At 35.7% G+C, this 20,176-nt stretch overlaps 1 protein-coding gene across 1 annotated transcript in view; it reads right to left on the bottom strand.

The window, feature by feature from the left end:
• Positions 1-3,156: 3,156 nt before the first annotated feature.
• Positions 3,157-20,176, bottom strand: part of LOC145662080 (uncharacterized) — a 113,126-nt gene continuing 96,106 nt past the window's right edge. Inside the window, exons 4-5 of the mRNA XM_081727420.1 lie at positions 13,093-13,344; positions 3,157-3,630 (exon numbers count right to left, since the gene is read on the bottom strand). Of these exons, the coding sequence (XP_081583546.1) occupies positions 3,250-3,630; positions 13,093-13,344 (633 nt within the window). The 3' untranslated portion in view covers positions 3,157-3,249. The remainder of the gene's footprint in view (positions 3,631-13,092; positions 13,345-20,176) is intronic.

Here is a 20,176-nt window from a genome sequence, read left to right as displayed (position 1 = left end):
CCATCAATGGTGACCCACTCTGACCCACCACCCACCATGAACCACTCTCATCCATTTTGATCTACTCTGACTCACCAAAATCCATCGTCATCAACTCTGAACACGATCCACGGCCTCTTCTGAACTGACTAAAGAGTTTATACTTGTAATAAAACAGGACTGTGAAATTGTCACTAATCGCAGTTTGAATTTCTAGTCAATCGCTCAAGCACCACTCTGTTACAATAACAGTGGATCTGACTTTTACGATATAAAATGGTAAAGTGTTTGTCAGTGAGGAAATTGAAACAGTTCGAGGTGGGAGGAAATTAGTGTGTGCCTGAAATATACTTGTACTAAGAGAGTATTCTTTCAAGTGTTAATTTCTGAACGCGTTACACAAGAAACTTCTATTCGCAGGAAAATACCCCTATACAATATGGAAAAGGTTATAGTTTCTCAGTTCACAGTATTTTTCTCACAAAGCACTTGAAAAATCAGTTGTTCATAGGGTATAAAGGTGCTCGGGTAACATCTGTGAGAGCATCTCCATAAAGTATGCTCACAATTGTAATTTGTGTAATCACTAAAACACCACGTTAAGTTTAAGTTACAGATATGCATAATTGCAATTATTATGAATATTTATTCAAAGTAGTAGAAGAGACTTACTAAAAATTAGGTACAAAGTTGAATAACACAAATAAGCCATTAGTAATACAAGTATACATTTTCCGTAACTCGTAATTTTCCACCTTAAAACAAATCTGAAATCGGATTTATTTCCTGTTGGTAACTTTTTGGCGGTAAATCATCCGCAGCGGAATGATGTCCATCCTTCAGCCAAGAAATAACTAGCTCGTCTACTTTGAGCTTGTCTAGCGGTGGGCCATTAACATTGATGAGCAACAAGTTAGACAATGTTTGAGCACTTAGTGTATTTCTAATATTAGTCATCTGTAAATTCATAAGGGGAAATCCCCGTTCGCACTCTGTCGTGGAAATTGATAATATTTCTACCCGATTTCTGCAACTTCTCATCGACAATCTACTTGTTAGACTTTCTGATAACGAGTTTTCTTGGTCAGGTTTGAAATACTCAGCAAGAAGTATCATCTCTCTATCACCATACAACATCTTTTCCATATCGACCATGTCAGTTGGCAATGTCGATCCATGTAGAACAGAAACTTCATCTACTACACCTTTGATAGGGAATCTTGTGAATAAATTATCAATTAAAGCCTGATAAACTGATGATTTCTTATTTGTTTATAAATTTAATTTTTGTAATTACACATGAAGCTTTGATATCATTACCAAGTTCCCTCCCCCGTCTAGAAAGCGAAAGGGAACGAGGTTACTGGAAAGTGTTCAGAGTTGAATGGGAATTTCCCTCCTTCAACTTCAATTACCACACTGTTGTTTGCCATGTGCCAAATTACGATGAATTTCAATTAAATTATCATAGTATAATTATTTCCTTATTGAAGTATCAATACTTTTCAGTGGAAAAAAGGAAGAAATTTCAAAGTTCCAAATCAAAGTAAGTAGACCAAAGTAAAGGGAGAAAAAGTGTAAAATTTTCCATATAATTATGCGTACAATCCAAACTTCAAGTTTCCGTGTAATTAAGCTTACAGTACAAATTTTATCCTATTTTTCTCACAACTTTATGGGTTGATTGCCCTGTGCTGTAAGCGCTCCATATAATAAACATTAGCTTCAGCAATTATTATAGCAGAAAGCAATGGATATATGAAGCCAAGCACTGTATTTTTTGTTTCTAATTTTTTTCTTAAATAATATCGATCGTTTTCGATCATTTTTACAAACCAACTCACTACCAATTTTCCATATATAGAAAGTCCCCCCCCCCCATAAAGGAGAATTTAAAAAATGCTAGGACACACACTGTTTATTTTCAATAAAGAGTTAATACACTGAATTTCATCTCCGTAAGTTTAATGGTTTGCGAGCATTTTTTTTTTCGCAAAAATTCGGATCCTCACTACCTCCCTAGGATATTATGCATTATAATAAAAGCAATATAACATCCAAATTTGGATTAAGGCCTAACCAAAAGTAATTTCATTTGACTTTGCAATTTGACCGTGATGATCAGGCACACATAGTTACATTCATTTTTTTATATATAATAATTTATATATTACCGTGATTCAAAAATGTATTTTTTCCAGTAGTTAGCTTTGAAAACTCACAGGTCTCGAAAGCCAAGTTGTAGTGTAAGTCCTATTGCTATTATTACTATTAAAAATATCCATATCCAAAAGTGCGTGAAGTTCTTTTTTCATTTGGTTAGATATACTCACCTCAGGTAAGTAGACAGAAACAAATGGAAAAGAAAGGGAAGTGAAGGTCTTGAAAGTAAAACGGAGACAAATTTACCAGTCTTCAGAAGATACTGTCTACAATGGAGTGAGCAGAGAGGGTCGGTAGATCATACTGAGTTGGTGGGTCGCAGTGGGTCATGGTGGGTGGTGGGTCACAGTGGGTCATGGTGGGTGGTGGGTCGCAGTGGGTCATGGTGGGTGGTGGGTCACATGCTGTTGACCCATGCCCCTACTTACCCACCCAGAAAACTTGACCCACTTGACCCACTCCATCTCTGTTTGATTGTACTGAACTTCTGAATACATGGGAGTACCTATTTGACTTAATGGCATCTATTATGATGATGTAGTAGTAGAAAGTTCATGCCTGGTGCACATAATCGTACCAGTAGCGTCATTTCAGATTTGGCTTGGGGGGGGCAAGACCCCTTGATATAAGTAAAATTTCGCGTTTTTCGCTGACTTACTACTATTCTATTGATGAAATCTATATAAATCTAAAACTGGGGGGAAAATACCTCTCCCTGCCCCCCCTTTAAATGACGCCCCTAAATCGTATGTTCAACCTAAGGCAACTTAGCATTGAAGAGCATAAAATCACGATCGCTAATTTCCTTTTGAGTTCCAGGTCTCCTTCGAATATTTCTTTCCACTGGTTCTTTTATTATCATTCACTTGCATTTTTTTGATATTTATTATTACTTTAAAGATCACAAAGAATAACAATTAATCGTTTAACAGAGTGTTTAGTTTCAAGCTGAGTTACTGTATTTTGATTTGAAATAAATAATAACAATTGAATAACGCAATTGAATATCTTTTAGAAAATATTTTATTATCCAAAAGTATGGTATAAAAATATAACATGTTTAAACAAACAAGTAAAAATGGCAACTATTTTTAAATTCTACTTTATCTAATAATATCCAACCTTCACATACGAGTCGCCGTGACCATAGCTGTTCGCATTTGCGCGGGCTGTTTGTGCTGCCAAAGCAGCTTTTTGTGCCGCATGCAGAGTAGTTGTAAGATCCGCTTGGGCAGCCCATAACTTCGTCTCCAGGTATTTCACTTTCCGTTTTGCTTCATACACCATCTGATCTTGTGTATCTGCTTGTTTCTTAGCAGCAAATGAAGCGCGACTTGCAATGTTTCCGCTTGTCTGTGCTGCCTGCAATGCCTTGCGCAGAGCGTCCGTTTGTTGAATAGAATGCTCTGCTGCTTCCTGGGCAGCTGCAGCTGCTTCCCGTGCTTGTACTGCTTGCGTCATCTCTGAGTCCACTCGGGCTTTGGCGTCCTTGCAAGATAGAGACAGACAGACAATCACACAATTAATCCTCCAAACTAATAGTACATACAGCAATAGAAGAAAATTATATTAAATTGTACCTTCAATAAAAAAAAAAAAAAAAAAAAATCGTGCCGTGATGCCTCTGAATTCTAGTAGCATAAGTTCATACGAGACTTGAAATGTAATGAACTTACTTCCCTACTCCTTCAAATTGAGAAAATACAGCATTTTCATAGTTTCTATTAAGAATCAATATATATCTCATTGTTGATTTGCAAAATATTTAAATAAATTTTTGATTGTTACTTAAGATTAATAATAAGAGATAAAATATCTAAATAATTTTTTTCTTCAAAATTGGAGAACAGTCACGTATTTCCGTAATCGAAACAACTTGCTTCCAGACGCGTTTTATTGTAGCTTAAAGGAACCACTGAAAACGACGCGCGCATAGCTTTGAGGGATTCTCACTCTGAAAAAAGTGCCAAAGGGATATTTAGAGCTACTTGTCAGGAGTGATAGCGTACTTAATGTATTTAAATATAGTATATACTTCATTCTTTTTTAGATATTCACTTCCATAGGTCAAGGGACATTATTCAGGAATATCAGAGTACAAACAAAAAGAAAATATCTGTCATTTACTACAGCAAAACGTTTTGATTTTTTAATCTTTTTCTTTTAAATATCATTTATTGCACGCTGCTCATTCTAACTTCAGAATTACTTATAACTTAAATAAAACTAAACTCGGAAATATTGGACCAAATTGACAGATGAGGTATGTAGCTAATTAAAATTTTACAATTGCAAAAATGAAAGTAGTATCTTCTTAATTGTTAGAAATAATCTCCTATGATTTCCTCAAATATATAACCGCTAGCCCTAAATGATAATTTCATAATGTGTCTCATGAAGGCAATAATTCACTTACCGTATGGTGCTGTATAAGGTCTCAAGCAGGGTAACTTGCTCATCCCGTCATTTGTTCTTGTGAAAAAAACTAATGAAAATACTCTAGGAGAAAGTGAGTTTTGTTCTATATGTTATTTAGATGCAGACTCACCAGGCTTAACTAGGAGTTATCCTATCATCAACATTTATGGTAGTAGTTTTGGACACAGCAAAGAAGTGTTTCTCTAAAATCAATTAAGAACTATTTTCTGTCCCTGAATATATGCTAACAACCAGGTTCTGTAGTAACTTAAATCGCTTCCATTAAATTTAGTACAAAGCTATCGATTGCTTTCTATCTCTGATTGACATTTTGCCTATTCTCGTTAATATCCCATATTTTTCGGTTTCTTTACTAAAATTAAAATCTTACTTTCAGTAGAATAATACGTTCATTTCTACTTTTTCTGCTGCGATACATACATTTATTGTATTTTTAAAAGCTAAGACAAGTTTAGGATTGAGAGGTACTTAAGCAAAACTTTTGATAAACAATCTATTGGTATATTTGTAAAATAAGTGCATCAATATTCATACTATATCAACATTGCTGTGCTTTTACACATTTCTATTACAATGGGTCACTACGATTTCGTGGTAAAATAGACCCATTATTAATCCTAGAAGTTATTTTCTATACAATATCATAGCTTCAACATAGGTAAATTTGATGACACTAACTATACAAACAATATTATCTCTCAGTTTGAAACAAAATTGTGATTGATTGGAAATAATAGTATGCATTAGAAAATTATATTCTGCAATAGCAGGGGAAACCGGTTCACGAACACTTGAATTTGCAATATAAGAAGCTCTTATGCTTGCACAGATATGATACATAAATATTTTGTCGATAAAATTGGGAGAATTTTCTACTTACTAAAATGCAAAAAAAAAAAAAAAAAAAAAAAAAAAAAAGAAGAAAAGAAAAGTAAATCTTTCAAACCAAACATGTTAATTTCTAAAGAATAGGTCTATATCTTTGACCAGGATTGGAGTAATCCTGACCATATCGTTCAGTTCAGGACAAGGTATTAGTTAAAAAAAAAAAAAAGATGCGAAATAAAATAAAAATATTAGAAGATAGGTCTACGGTATAGTTTTATGATTTATATCTTTAATAAACATTATACTTCATACAGAACTTAGCTTAATGAGTAAGCTTCGGATAGTTATGCACTAAAAAATCTCAAAATATGCATAAACATGTGTCCTTAAAATCGCCAGGATTCGAATGTGGAAGCATTTGCGACAAAATAACGATATCTAAATATTATGTTTTCAGATGGCCTCAAAAACGTTCAAGTTCAATAGTAATAGAAATGTATTAATTATTCAAAGGTTATTTAGTTCTATCTTTAATATATATATAGTATAGAATACAGAAAAGTGAATACTAAATGAACTGGCAGCATTTCCGAGAATCAAAGCATCCTCTCATTTGATTTTTTTAAAGTATTCATTACAAAATTTTGCACAGCCTAGCATCAGAAGAAGTGAAAACATCTATGTAACATTAGTGATTAAGGTAAAAAAAAATTCATAATATATTTTTTCTAGGAATAGTCACTACCATCTTTATTATACAATGTTTGCTCACCCAACAGAGTTCAGCCCTCTCCTGATCTTGTTTATTGTATATATATACATACCTTAGAATCGAGCACATTAGTATGCTTTTCAATATATAAATTTTTGTTGCTTTAGTCTCGGTTCAGACGTGCAGAAAAGTCTGTTGCGGGCCCGCAACAGAAAACTCTGTTGCGGACCCGCGCGAGCCGGAAATACATTGGTTCTTATCATTCATGCCACACGTGCAGACTTTCCCGCACGACTCTGCTGCGGGCCCGCAGCGGGCGAAAATTGAGTTGCGGGGACTGCTGGCTCGCAGCGAGTCCGCACAGGTGTTGCGGGTCGGAAAACCATTGCTGGCAATGAGGCAAGCCACACGTGCAGACTTTCCCGCGCCCGCAGAAATGGAAAGCGAAGAACTGAATGAAGAACTATTCATTAACGAAATACAAAAGTATCACGAGATATGGAATTTAAAGTGCGAAATGTATAGAGATAGAAATAATAATAATAATAATAATAATAATAATAATAATAATAATAATAATAATAATAATAATAATAATAATAATGATAAAACGAGATGCATGGAATAAGGTGTGTGAAACCTTATGTGAGAAATTTAATGTAAAAACAGAAGAAGAAAAAACAGCATTGGTATGCATGTATTATTATTACTTTTCAATGTAAAAATCTAATATTCATGTAGTATTTACACTTGATTTTCGTCGAGCGTCCCTTTCCAGCAGCGAGGCTATGAATACTTTTTTGTGATAACAATAAACAAATACGCTTGGAGAACAAGCCGTTATTGTTAATACAGTTTCTTTGATAAGATTTCTTGTCACTCACTCCGGAATGAACCGACTGTTTATAACGTACGTTGCATTATACTTTAAGTCAAGGTCACGTATTATATAGCCTCTGTGCTCAAAAAGGACGCTGAAGTCCAAAACAACCATCAACATAATAGCAGAACAGAAAAGAAAGAAAAAACATCGTTTTTCGGCTGACGATTGTTGTCTTTATTTGTTAATGTACTATTTTTTTTTTTTAAATAGAGTTAACACGAAAATTGTTGAACATCAGGGCACTCATGTGGTTAAAAAATAAAAAGCATGCTCGATATGTAACAGAAATATTTGTGTTTCTCGTACAATTCATAATATTGTGCACGTCGTTGCTATTCTAGAGATAACAACTGAATGTTTTCTTACATAAAGAACAACCTAAACAAAGTTATCTTGCCATAGAACTCTACCTCTGTCGCTTACAAAATAATCAACCCATCTGTTTCTGCTTCCGTTTGCTGCATTGCCTCCTTGTGGTGTGCTACACGTATTGGGGATTTCCTCAAAACCTTCTATCGTTAAATGTCACAATTATAAAAATGTTTCCTTTTTCTCATCTTAGAAATGGATTATTCGGAAACACTAAATCCATTATTTTTATTTAAGAGTTTACATTAAGAATTTCACATCTCCAATCTAAGCGAGTCCTCATTGAACGCTTTCTCAATATATAACGGGAAATGTCACTACTATAGGAATGAAATGAAATCCTTGAGTTTTACGTCGCACGATTATACCGGGTAGGCTAAAGGAAATGATGATGATAAATGAATGAAATGGTGCAATGAATAAAGTGGAAGGAAACGGGAGAACCCCGAGAAAACTCACGTACAATGGTGCTTCTCGCACCACAAAGCCCACTTGACGCAAGCTGGGATCGAACCAGAGGTGGACACTCTATTACTGAGCCACCGGACCCAACTACTATAGAAATCCCCCATCTTCCCTTCTAGAGAAAATTTTCAAAGACGCTGAAACCTGTGCTCCATTATTTTTATTATGAGTTTACATGGCGAATTTTATATCTCTAATTGAAACGAATTCTCACATTCGGTAATTTTTGAATAAATAAAGGGAAATTTTACTATTATTGAAACGCCCCCTCTTGAGCGGGATATTCGGGAAGTCTAAAAAAATGTCTAATTTTTAATTTAAAGCCACCAACTATGTCAAAAAATCGAAATTAGTCACGCAATTGTTAAACTATGCCAGTGTGCGCTAATAACATTTGAAAATATCAATGAATAGGTCTCCGAATGTTTAACTTTCTGTGCTCGTACAAATGATAATTAGTTAACATAATTAACTTACATTAATGTAACAGCCAGAGCTCCTCCGTGGCCAAGCGGTTAGCGTACACGCCTTTGGCGTGGGAGGCGCGGGTTCAATTCCCGTCAGGACTTCATATGGTTAGGATTCCACGTTAATTAGTAGGACCACGTCTCATATAGCCTCGCTGCTGAACGGAACGTTAAACTCAAAATCAACTCATTAATGTAACAGCCAACATTTCAATTGGTAGTATCCCTAGTCTCATGAAAGTATCTTCTGCTTTAATTTTATCATTTATTTTCGATAAGAGTTCATCACATGAAGTGATGCTCATGCGAAAATAATGAAAGAACTTGTCTTCGTCATTGCGCAAGTCGATAAACATGGAAGAAAATTCACCTTTAAGCAGTCGTGAGCTTACGTACGGACGAACCCAGTATCGTCTCCTTAGGATTTTACTGGCTAAGTGTACAAAAACAGCACGTTTTCTTCTTTCAATTTCTATCTTTATTTAACTGCAGCTGAAAATAAAATGAGCTCTTTTCTATGTCTATGTGAAGTGGTTGGGCTGAGACGCCCGCACGAGTCTGCTGCGGGCCCGCAGCAGACTTTTCTGCACGTCTGAACTGGTTGCTCTGTGACGCCCGCAAGAGTCTGCTGCGAGTCTGTTGCGGGCCCGCAACAGACTTTTCTGCACGTCTGAACCGAGCCTTAGATAACAAAAGACACTACGCGATAACTCAGTTACAGCTGTTGGTATACTACGAAATATTTTGGGGGCGAACTATTATTGATATATTACGGGTTATATACAGAGAGTTGAGAAAAGCACTGTAACACGTGTATCTGAAAGAAAAAAAAGCACAAGTAAAATCGGTATGAAAACTAAGGAAAAAACATCAGAAAAATAGTGTTAGGATAGGGTATGATAGTTAAGAACAGGATAAATTACTTAAGAAAATTAAGGTGTTTATTTGAATAAAAGTACCCACTTCAGTCATTGTATGTTGCTATAGTGATTTTACATTTGCCTTTAATGAAATACGTTACCAAGAAAAAGATTAATTTTGACAGCCATTTATTTTATGTTCTCGTCAAATACATTTGGGGCCAGCAAGTTACTCTCTATGGTAGAAAGTAATGCATTCCAAATTTTAACCTTTGGTAAAACAAAGATTAAATTGCCAGTACAATAATAATATCAGAGTTGACAACACTGGTTTCGCGTTCTATGGAAAGCTGAAGTTAGATATTTTCACATTTGTTGTTTCGTTGTATTATTTTTATGCTAATTGAATTTGCATGTGATTGAGTATGCATGTTTATTTTGTACTGCGTATGTGAATCAAATGATTAGACTAGTTATTGGTAAATGGGATATCTGGACTGTCCCATTACGTTTTCGTTAACACTGCCAATTTCCGAGATTACGTTTAATCAGAGACATGCAAATGCTTCGCGAAAGGGAGTCCATCGTAGTTTACTTATAGACGCGTAGCAAGCAGCATTACATAGAGAAAGTAAGTTACAATCTTAATATCAATCCAAAAACTATCAACATATTTATATGTCACATTCATCTCAATAAATTACTATATTAGTTTAATTTAGTCACTAAGGACTTTGGTAATTAAACTAGAATTTTCGCATATTAGGTCACCGTGCGACCTTGTAGAACTAGCAGCTTCTAACATTTCTTTTTAAATTTTTTAAATTTCACATTCTTTTTCAGCACCGAAGCAGATCTATAGCTAAATGTATGTTCGGAAGAACGGATACAACAACCGTGATTGAACTCGGATTTCCCATACCAAAAAATGAGAATGCTCAACATGGCTTTTGACTAACGTGTCAACAGGGAATTCAATCTAATAAAATTTTTGACTTTAATTTCAATTGTGTTATAGTTGGGACTATGTTATCTTTAGAATATACAAGCTCGTAATATCATTTTATGGAAGAGTAAATCATGGTTTGGTTTTTGACTTCAATAGTTACTGATGTGTGTGCACTGAATCGAGTTGTAAATAATGTTAGATTTAAAATAATGTATTTGCTGAGGAGAAAGATCGTCGTATTGAATTATTGTAGTAGAAAATGTAATGCAAGGCGAAGTCAAAAAGTAAAAGGACTTTGGAATTTCTCGCACTAGGGTTTGGTAACACTGCTAGTATCCAGCGCTGAATTAGTCTCGTCTGTAACACTTCTACGCAACATGTCATTTTTATTTCCACGTTGGTCGTTTGAGTGTAGCAGACCGTTAAACATGGCAGCTCCATTGTCGATCTGCACCAAGAACGGTTGCAATGATTCGCTTTTTGTTTGCGGAAGGTGTTAAACCTGCGGAAATTATTCGTCGAATGCAGGCGCAGTATAGTGACAGCTGTTTATCGCGAAGTACGAACAGATAGAGCGTTTCAAACAAGGAAGAATTTCTTTATGTGACAAGGAAAGATTGGTCAGGCCATCGGCATCAACGACTGAGGACAATGTGAAAGTCGTTGAGAGTATGGTGATGGAAAACAGATTAATTACAGTGGACGAAATCGCCAATACTTTAGATATTAGTCATGGTTCAGCGTATTCCATCTTACACGACAGGGTAAATTTTCAGAAAATGTGTGCAAGGTGTGTAAGAAAGAATTGTCAGTGCAGCATTAGGCACAAAGGTTGGACATCTCTCGTGAACATTTGGCCCGTTATCGTCGCGAGGGAGATGGATTTTTATAACAAATCGTTACTGTAGATGAGACATGGCATCAAGCGATTTCCATACTTGGACCATTGAATTTAGCATTGGGGGCATAAGCAGCAATTTTTAGCACTTTACCCTCCTGAGATATTACGCCCCAAAAAAGCATCAAAACCACAAACTTCAACTTTCGGACCCCTAAAATCTACGGTGAAGGTAGTATCGTAGCTGTGGATATTTCTCCAGACCCTTTACATGCAATAGCATTCAGTACAAAACTTATGAAACACTCACTTCGTGGCATTCCAAAATACTACCCGTTTAAAAGTGTAATTTTCTCTATTTTTTCTGGTGATATAATGTATTCGTTTGCAACCCTGTATATTTATATAGACAAAAAAGTTTATATTCTCCGTGTATCTCAGTCTCTTCTCCAAACATTCGTTTATGTTTCGTGTTCGTCTGATTCGTACGTCCTGAGCAACTGTAATTTTCGTAAACGCTTGTAAATGCAAAAATTGGCACCCAACCGACAACAAAGATGACTGCCAGTCAGAAACATTTGTACATACGACAATGTGAATGATGTTATTGATCTTCTAATGCACACGGTTTGTCACACTTCAATTTTCATAATTTTCGGAAATGGTCGAGCAACCATTTTCACAATTATTTTTGGATCGAATCAGATGGGTTGACCCATAAGCAGATATTCCAGTAAGTAGCCCTCGTGGATATGCTTAATGTCTGACAGTGAGGAATTATATTCCACATTCGATGTACACTGATCACCAGTTGAATTAGAAATAGGAGGACAGTTGCAGAAACCACTTTGCAGAGGCTCCACCAGTGCATATGAATGAAACGTGTCGCGTGTGTACTGCTGCCGTGTGCTTACTCTCTCTTTCTGTTTCCGTGTCAGTACAGTATATGATGGATATGACTACTATGGTCAAATCATAGGGGCCAGACGACTGGGTGGATCGATTTCAGAAGTGGCTGCGGCACCCGCACGGGCAAACTGCTGCGGTCAGAGGCGTGTTGACTATAGGGGTAGGCGCCGACTGACCTGTATCGTAACAGCCGATAGACGGGTCACGGTGCTTCAAATTCCCGAGAGGTTCACTGCAAGATAACAACACCATGTTAGCAGCCACACAATCCACAACCACCTACTCTCCATGGGTACAGGAGCCATCGCCCCACGCGACTACCCGTTCAAACCGCACAACACTGGAAATAACGTCTAGTATGGGCAAAGGAACACCGCCAGTGGACATGGAAATGTGGAGAAAGGTTGCCTGACAAATTAGTCAGTTTCACATTGGTACATGCCAATGGACGGGTGCGGGTGCTTCGCCAACAGCACGAGGCAATGGATCCATCGTGCCAGCAGAAAACTGTGCAGGCCGGTGGTGGTTGTATTCTCATCTGGGGCACGTTTACGCAGACTGAAATGGGTCCCCTAACAGGTGTGACATGGTCTCTCACAGGTGAACAATAATGCGATCTTCTTGATGACAATGTTCTGTCATTTGCTCAGCTGCAACATCCGGTTAGTGACCCTCATCTTTCAGCAGGACAATGCGCAGCAGATGGTAGGATGACGGCCGATTGGTTTGATGAGCACTCCTCTGATCTGGTAACACTTCCCTGGCCATCACGGTCATCGGATCTCAATCACATCGAACACATCTGGCACGGCATGGAACGAAGCTTTCGGGCTGTTGATCCTCTTCTGACCAACTTGCGGGCTCTGTGGGAGACTTTGCAGCAGATATGGATTGAGATGCCACAACAACACTTTAGACGCCTTGTGGAGTCTATGTCGCGGCGGGCAGCCGCCATTATTAGAGCGAAAGGTGATGCTACATTGTTTTAAATAGGTGTCTCTAATTCGACTGGTAATCTGTGTATATCTTTGTTGTGACTGTGCGGTGTACTCGTTGACGCAGCCTGGCTAGTGGTCACGCTATGTAACTGCAAGTTTTACATATGCTTGATATGGGTTAGCTCCGCAGATCTACCAGTCCAGAGTAGTACAAAACCAAAGGAGACCGCAATAGTGAATTCCAAGATTGATAGTAAACTATAACAATTTATTTTTATTGTCTTTATTCTTACCTGCAGCTGTTGTTGTAAATGTTGAATAACTGCTTGTTTTGCTGCTAATGCCGCTTGAGCTGCTTGCGATGCCTGCTCTGCTTGAGAGGCTAGTTTGCTTTTGACGTGTTTCGCCGCTTCCGCTGCTGCCAACTGTTGCGCTGCCGTTGCTGCCTTCGCTCGCTGAGCAGCTTGCTGGGCAATTGAAGAGATCTGATTGTAATTAGTTGGGCCATAGTGCGGTCCGTAGCCACTGCTGACTCCACGCTTCTCCTAAATAGAGGACAAAATTCAATTTTAAAATGGTAATTTATGTTAGCTTCCAAGTCATTTGGGTGGATTAAGCTGTAGTGGCAAGATATTTTTCAAATGGGGATTACAGTGTCATCTCCTTTTCAAAACACAAGTGTACAATAGTTACGATCCATACGATTCACAGTTTTAAAATGATTAAGCCCATTGAAACCTCTAGGAAGATAATGAATTTGAAAAGGGACATCTACATAGTAGAGAGAAATAAAAGTATCTTAAATGCTTTTTATCCAGTACGGAATTTACGATGTGATGGATTTGATTCTTCATATGTCCTCCTTGGTACATCTTTCCTTACTCTAAATATTTATACACACAACATATAATAAGTAAGTTTTCATCCATTTGACTCACTCTATGCTTATTTGATTAAAAAAAAAAACTTTAAGAAATATCTAAAAATCTTCCAGTCTAGATTTAATGTTAGTGAAATTTATCCAGTGTGATGCGTATTTAATGGCACATGGTCAAGATACATTTTCTTTTGTGTATCATTACAGAGGATAGTTAACAAGTTAATTGAGTCTAATTTTTATCTATCTTTCTATATAGAGTAGATATAATATGGTTCATATATTTAATAATCGCATCTCTTTCTAATTATTTCTGGCTCATTCAGTTTTAACTATTTCATTTCTATTTCCACCATCTTTATTATACAATGTTTGCTCACCCAACAGAGTTCAGCCCTCTCCTGATCTTGTTTATTGTATATATATACATACCTTAGAATCGAGCACATTAGTATGCTTTTCAATATATAAATTATTGTTGCTTTAGATAACAAAAGACACTACGCGATAACTCAGTTACAGCTGTTGGTATACTACGAAATATTTTGGGGGCGAACTATTATTGATATATTACGGGTTATATACAGAGAGTTGAGAAAAGCACTGTAACACGTGTATCTGAAAGAAAAAAAAAGCACAAGTAAAATCGGTATGAAAACTAAGGAAAAAACATCAGAAAAATAGTGTTAGGATAGGGTATGATAGTTAAGAACAGGATAAATTACTTAAGAAAATTAAGGTGTTTATTTGAATAAAAGTACCCACTTCAGTCATTGTATGTTGCTATAGTGATTTTACATTTGCCTTTAATGAAATACGTTACCAAGAAAAAGATTAATTTTGACAGCCATTTATTTTATGTTCTCGTCAAATACATTTGGGGCCAGCAAGTTACTCTCTATGGTAGAAAGTAATGCATTCCAAATTTTAACCTTTGGTAAAACAAAGATTAAATTGCCAGTACAATAATAATATCAGAGTTGACAACACTGGTGTCGCGTTCTATGGAAAGCTGAAGTTAGATATTTTCACATTTGTTGTTTCGTTGTATTATTTTTATGCTAATTGAATTTGCATGTGATTGAGTATGCATGTTTATTTTGTACTGCGTATGTGAATCAAATGATTAGACTAGTTATTGGTAAATGGGATATCTGGACTGTCCCATTACGTTTCCGTTAATTTGTAAAACAAAATCCCAATATTTAATTGGAAGTTTGATTAATACAAGAATTAGCTAATCGTGGTTGAAAAGAAAAATCTGACGCCTTTAAAGTGTAAAAATAATTTTGCAATTCATGGTATTTCAATAATCTGTGCTGTCTTAATTTTCTTCCATGAGTCTCAGGGGTAGCCTCCCCAGTTTGGGAACCAGTGGAGTGTTGGATCTGTTAAAAATATAAAAGATTACGAAGCGTTGTGATTTAGGCATATCTTACGAGTAGTGAAGCGTGGGCACCCATTAAAAGAGGAAAGGTCATCACCTATGTTGTACACTATCATGATACTTACACAAAGTTAAACTATATTACATTTAGGCCTATATTTAAAAACACTCCTTAAGGCTACCTTAACTCAAGGATTCCTTGAGAAGCCTCCCTTGACTGAAATCGGTATTTATAATCCTTCCTTGATGTCAAGGAACCCTTGAGTTCAAGGAAGCCTTAATGAAAATCTCTCCTTGACTCAAGGTAGCTATCGACTAACCTTAAGCCTTCCTTGAGTTCTTTAACAGTATAGAGATTCGTTTTCTGGCATGGAAGTAAATGATTTTGTTGAATGTGTCATGTATGCGGAAGAACAAATATTAAAAAAATATTACTTTGCGATGACTAATGATGCGTCAAGACATACAAAGCACATGGAAAATCCACTTGAGCTGTATGACGATAATCAATTCCTTGGGAGATACAGGTAAGTCAACTATGCATCTTGATTTTAACTTTTATGCTAATTTTAATAACAGTAACATAGTGGCAAAAATATCAAATATTCATTCTACACACAAAGTATGAGTAGTTCCACTCATTTTCCTTTACTTTTCTGGCAGTTTTTACAGTTGTATTCTCTATGGATCGTAGATCCTATTCTAGTTGGGAACTTCTCTCTTCGGACCTTTCGTTTTAACTATTTCGTCACATTTTTTGAACCAAGAGACATTCACTTCATGGCGTTGTATTCCATGTTTAAATTGCTCTAATCATAATTTTCATTTAGCCATGTATAAAAAAATTCCAAATATAATTTATAGTTTCAAGTTTACAGCAAACTTCTTAACACAATACCTACATATTCTTTTAAAAATTAAGTGCAATAACAAAATAGGTTAGGATGGTTTAGGTTGGGATGATTTAATTTATTAATTTTCACAGTAGATCCTTGTAATACATCTAGTGCAAGATACAATAAATCCATACGCATGGGTGCTGCTCAAGGTTAAGACAGAAAATCATGCAACTCAGGAACCAAGGAACATGAAGAGAAAGGGAAGTAGGACCTTATATATTGCCTATTACCAAAATTCATTACTTGTGTAAACAAATATTATACTTGATACTGGTTTGTGTTTGTGTAAAATTAAATTGGCAGAAGTAAATTATTTACGTGCTCAACTTGTATCTCACCCTATCGGCACGTTCGTATCATTAGATTAAGAATGTAGTGTTTTGTTGTCTTTAGCCAAAAAGTATAATGCAATTGTGTTACAGAAGGGAAGCAGACACTAATTACATAAAATGTTTACTATTTGCTACCGAAGTAGACACAACATTAGGTTAGGTAGGCATTAATTGTACACAATGTAAAATTTTCACAATTTGGTATTATTCCAGATTAAGTATACATGTTTGAATTCATTAATTATGACTTCTTTTGGACAGGAAATGGATCTTGTAAATTGTTTCTTATGGAGGGAATTGCATTCATATGTGTAGATTAACTTTAGGGGGACTTAAACATTATATGACATACCTTGTGCAGACATGCCGTAAGGACGACAGTTCAAAAATCAAAAATCAATTTGTGCTAGATAGCCTTTAAAAAGCACGAATGCTATCTAAACGAGTCAGGGCAGGGCGTAACTAATGGCCCCGCTCTGTAGCACGGGGCTACGTCCGAAGGGAGCAGGCGCGTCAGTGACGGTTGGTAGTTTTTGAAGCTTTGGTTTGCTCCATACTCTTGGACGTCACATATACGCTGCTCGTCTTGAGTGTCATTTACCATTGTAATATTCCTCGGTTTTCATGAAATTTTCAGCAGAGATACAGGGACCTTCACAGAATACACCTATGTAGGAGTAATGTTACGGAAATTATGAGGGGCGGACATAAAGTCCTATTCGGTTGTCCATATTTCCGCGGCTGGTTATTTCTGTAACATCTCTCCTGCCTATGTGTATTGTACAAAGGTTCATGTACTCAAAAACCGGTCTCGCTTCCATTGTTCATATATTCGCCCTGGTCATTTCTGTAGCATGACTTCTACGCAGAAGTAGAATTTCAGTTTGAAGTATGAAATAGAACTACAGTAACCTAACCTAACTACTAACACCACACTTACTTTCCTGTTGCAAACTGGTCATGGCCTGTCTTCCACCTTTAAAGTCCGCTAACACGCTCATTTGATTTTCAGGTATTAACTGGAAATGTTTAGGTTAGGTTTTATTTCTGTTGATCATAGGTTTATTATCACAAAGTGTGTCGATTTTGGTTTTAGTTTCAAAGTGTATTCATTTCCCGTTTCAGGTTTTCGTTTTAAACTGTATTCTTTTCTCGTTCCAGGTTTTCGAAAGTAATATTTCTGAGAAAAATTTTTCCATTACTGGGTGACGATTTAAAAAATATTATTTTGCGGGAACGTTCACTACCAGCAATTCTGAAAGTACTCACGGTTTTAAGATTCTATGTAAATGGGAACTATCAGGTAGGTGGTATTTTCTCTGAAGCACATAACATATGAATTTAAAAAATGTAGTTTGCCATTTCCACTGTTTTCTTCAAAAACCAGTTTACTAGTTTATTGCTCAATATTACCAGTAGTAAAATCAGTTTGTCTTTTATTATTTTCAGACCATACTATTATATACTGGGTTACATTTCCTATAATAGAAAATATAAAACTTTGTTATCCCCAATAAAATGTTAGGGCCTACATCACCAAACACACGATGCAATTTCGATTATTTAATGATGTTGAACATTTCACAGCAAAATTTTATTTTTCACATAAACAGTAGGTACCAGCAATTATGTGGTTATATTTTAATGGCGAATTATACAAAAAAAAGGTTTATGTTGTTATCTTTGTCTTATCTTTCCTAATAATCCACATTTTAATATTTGGCCTATGTTTAGCAGAAGGGGTCCAGCTCTTTTCTCTAAAAAATGTTTTCCCGTTTCCTCCCACTTTCTTCATTCCACCACTTCACTCATTTCTCATCATCACCGTCTCCTTTAGCCTAACCGGCATAATCGTGGGACGTAAAACTCAAAGATTTCATTTCATTTTCATTTTTCTAAAAAAATGTTACAATTTAGGTAATTTCTGTTCACATTCGGTTAGTTTAGGGTAGGGTTGGTTAGTTTAAGTTTGGTTAGGCTAGTTTAGGTTATGTTAGGTTAGTTTAGTTTATGTTATATTAGTGTAGGAGTCTCGCATAATTTTCTAAAAACATGATAGATTTCGCTTATTTCCACTAATATTACATTAGTTTAGGTTAGTTCAGGTTAGCTTACGTTAGTTTATGTTAGGTTAGGTTAGATTTGGTTACGTTATGTTACGTCTAAGTACTTGCATCACTCATTTCTCCTGTAAATTTTGTGTTTTTTACTTGCTTCTGGACCCCTTGTACTAAACATACCCCTAATCTTTTCCATAATTGCTCTTTTATTTTCTTGAAAGTTTTGCAGCTGGAAATCACGATTCAGTGCTAGATATCAAAGTTTATCTCTGATGAATCAACCGCATAATTCGCAATACTCTTTGTTAATATGAACATTACTTTCGTAATTAATTTATATCATACTTTTAGAAAATAGCTCAGAATAAAAATAACAGAATAAATCAATTTATTCATGGTTCCATGATTTTCAACAAGATAAAGAACTACACAAGTTGTTAAAGAAAAGAATATACACGTAGGTATTTCTTCCTACTCTCCCATTGCATCTTTATAATTGATAATTGATAAAATTATGTAGGTGAGTCTTAGCTACAGCATTTGATGCAAAATAACATAATCTAAGAAACTTAGTTATAATTTTCATTTTCTGATTAAATTTATTTTACAGATAATAAACAAAGCAAACTGTAAATTAGAGTTGTTAAACTTAACAGCAGTGAGGCTGCTCCAAAAGGGATTTTATTAAAAAAATAGCTAAACTTTTACCATTTTTCATCTACTCATTCCTACAATCAAAAGTAAACACAAATGTGACTTGTCATAATTGTAGGTTCCGTAGCGTTGTTTCATACGGGAAAGGTGCATCTGAATAATTATCAGTTTAAACATCTGAATAAATTTTAAAGTTACTAAATTAGCAAAGAAAAAAATCCAAAAAGAATATTCCTGATTTTTTTTATGTAACGTATTTCTGTGCTTGTTTTACAGATACACATTGAAGATAACAATTTCATGAGCCACTCAAAAATTTGTCAACTTGTCAGGAAATTATCATCAGTCTTTGTTCGTCGCCTGATATACCTGATTAATTCCCCATTCCTGATTGTTTGAGGACAGTTCAAGTTCAATTTCATCAAATGGTTAGTTTTCCTAGAGTTGTAGGATATATTGACTGTAGCTATATTCCTAAAAGAAATCCTCACAGGAAAAGCAGTGAAACATTTAGAATCAAGAAATGCACCTTTAGCACCTGTACAAGTGAAGAAATATTGGAAATGGTTAGCTGTTCTTGCACAGAGACCAAAACGTTTGGAACAGAGGAGCGTCCACGTGTGTGTGTCATACAAAGGCTTTTATGTTTATGCTTGTGCGTGCGTATTATGTGAAAACCAGGAACGTTCTCTGTCACCGGATCCACCTCGTGACAATGATTCTTCTAATGACTGATAATTCTGTATTGCTAATTTGATTGTAGTCCTTATTCCATCTTTATCACTGTGTATTCATACTATGATAACTATTTTGAAAGTAAGCATAGCGCAAATATCTGTGATATTGCAGCGCCAAATATTCTAACAAACAATGTGAAGTTTTAATATCGGTTGTTGATTAGTACATTCTTAAGAAATTTACCACAATAAATAAACTTCTCTCAGTATATTTGTAACTTTGTTGTTCGAAATTTTATTTTTTATAACTTCATGCAGAGCAAACATTGTCGTACAAACGATTGCTACTCACAATGTCCAGGCTTGGTTACTCGGCGCCCATATTTTTTATTTATTTTTTTTTTAATGATTGTCAGACGTTTTCATAGGACGGTAATATTTATGTTCAATACCTTCCCAATATTGTTTTCATTGCAATCAATTGTAAAATC

Source organism: Thermobia domestica, chromosome 10 (genome assembly GCF_964235325.1).
Source record: "Thermobia domestica chromosome 10, izTheDome1.hap1.1, whole genome shotgun sequence".
Lineage (NCBI taxonomy): Eukaryota > Metazoa > Arthropoda > Insecta > Zygentoma > Lepismatidae > Thermobia > Thermobia domestica.
The sequence above is the reverse complement of the archived record's forward strand: the minus strand, read 5'-3'. Positions and strand labels throughout refer to the sequence as shown.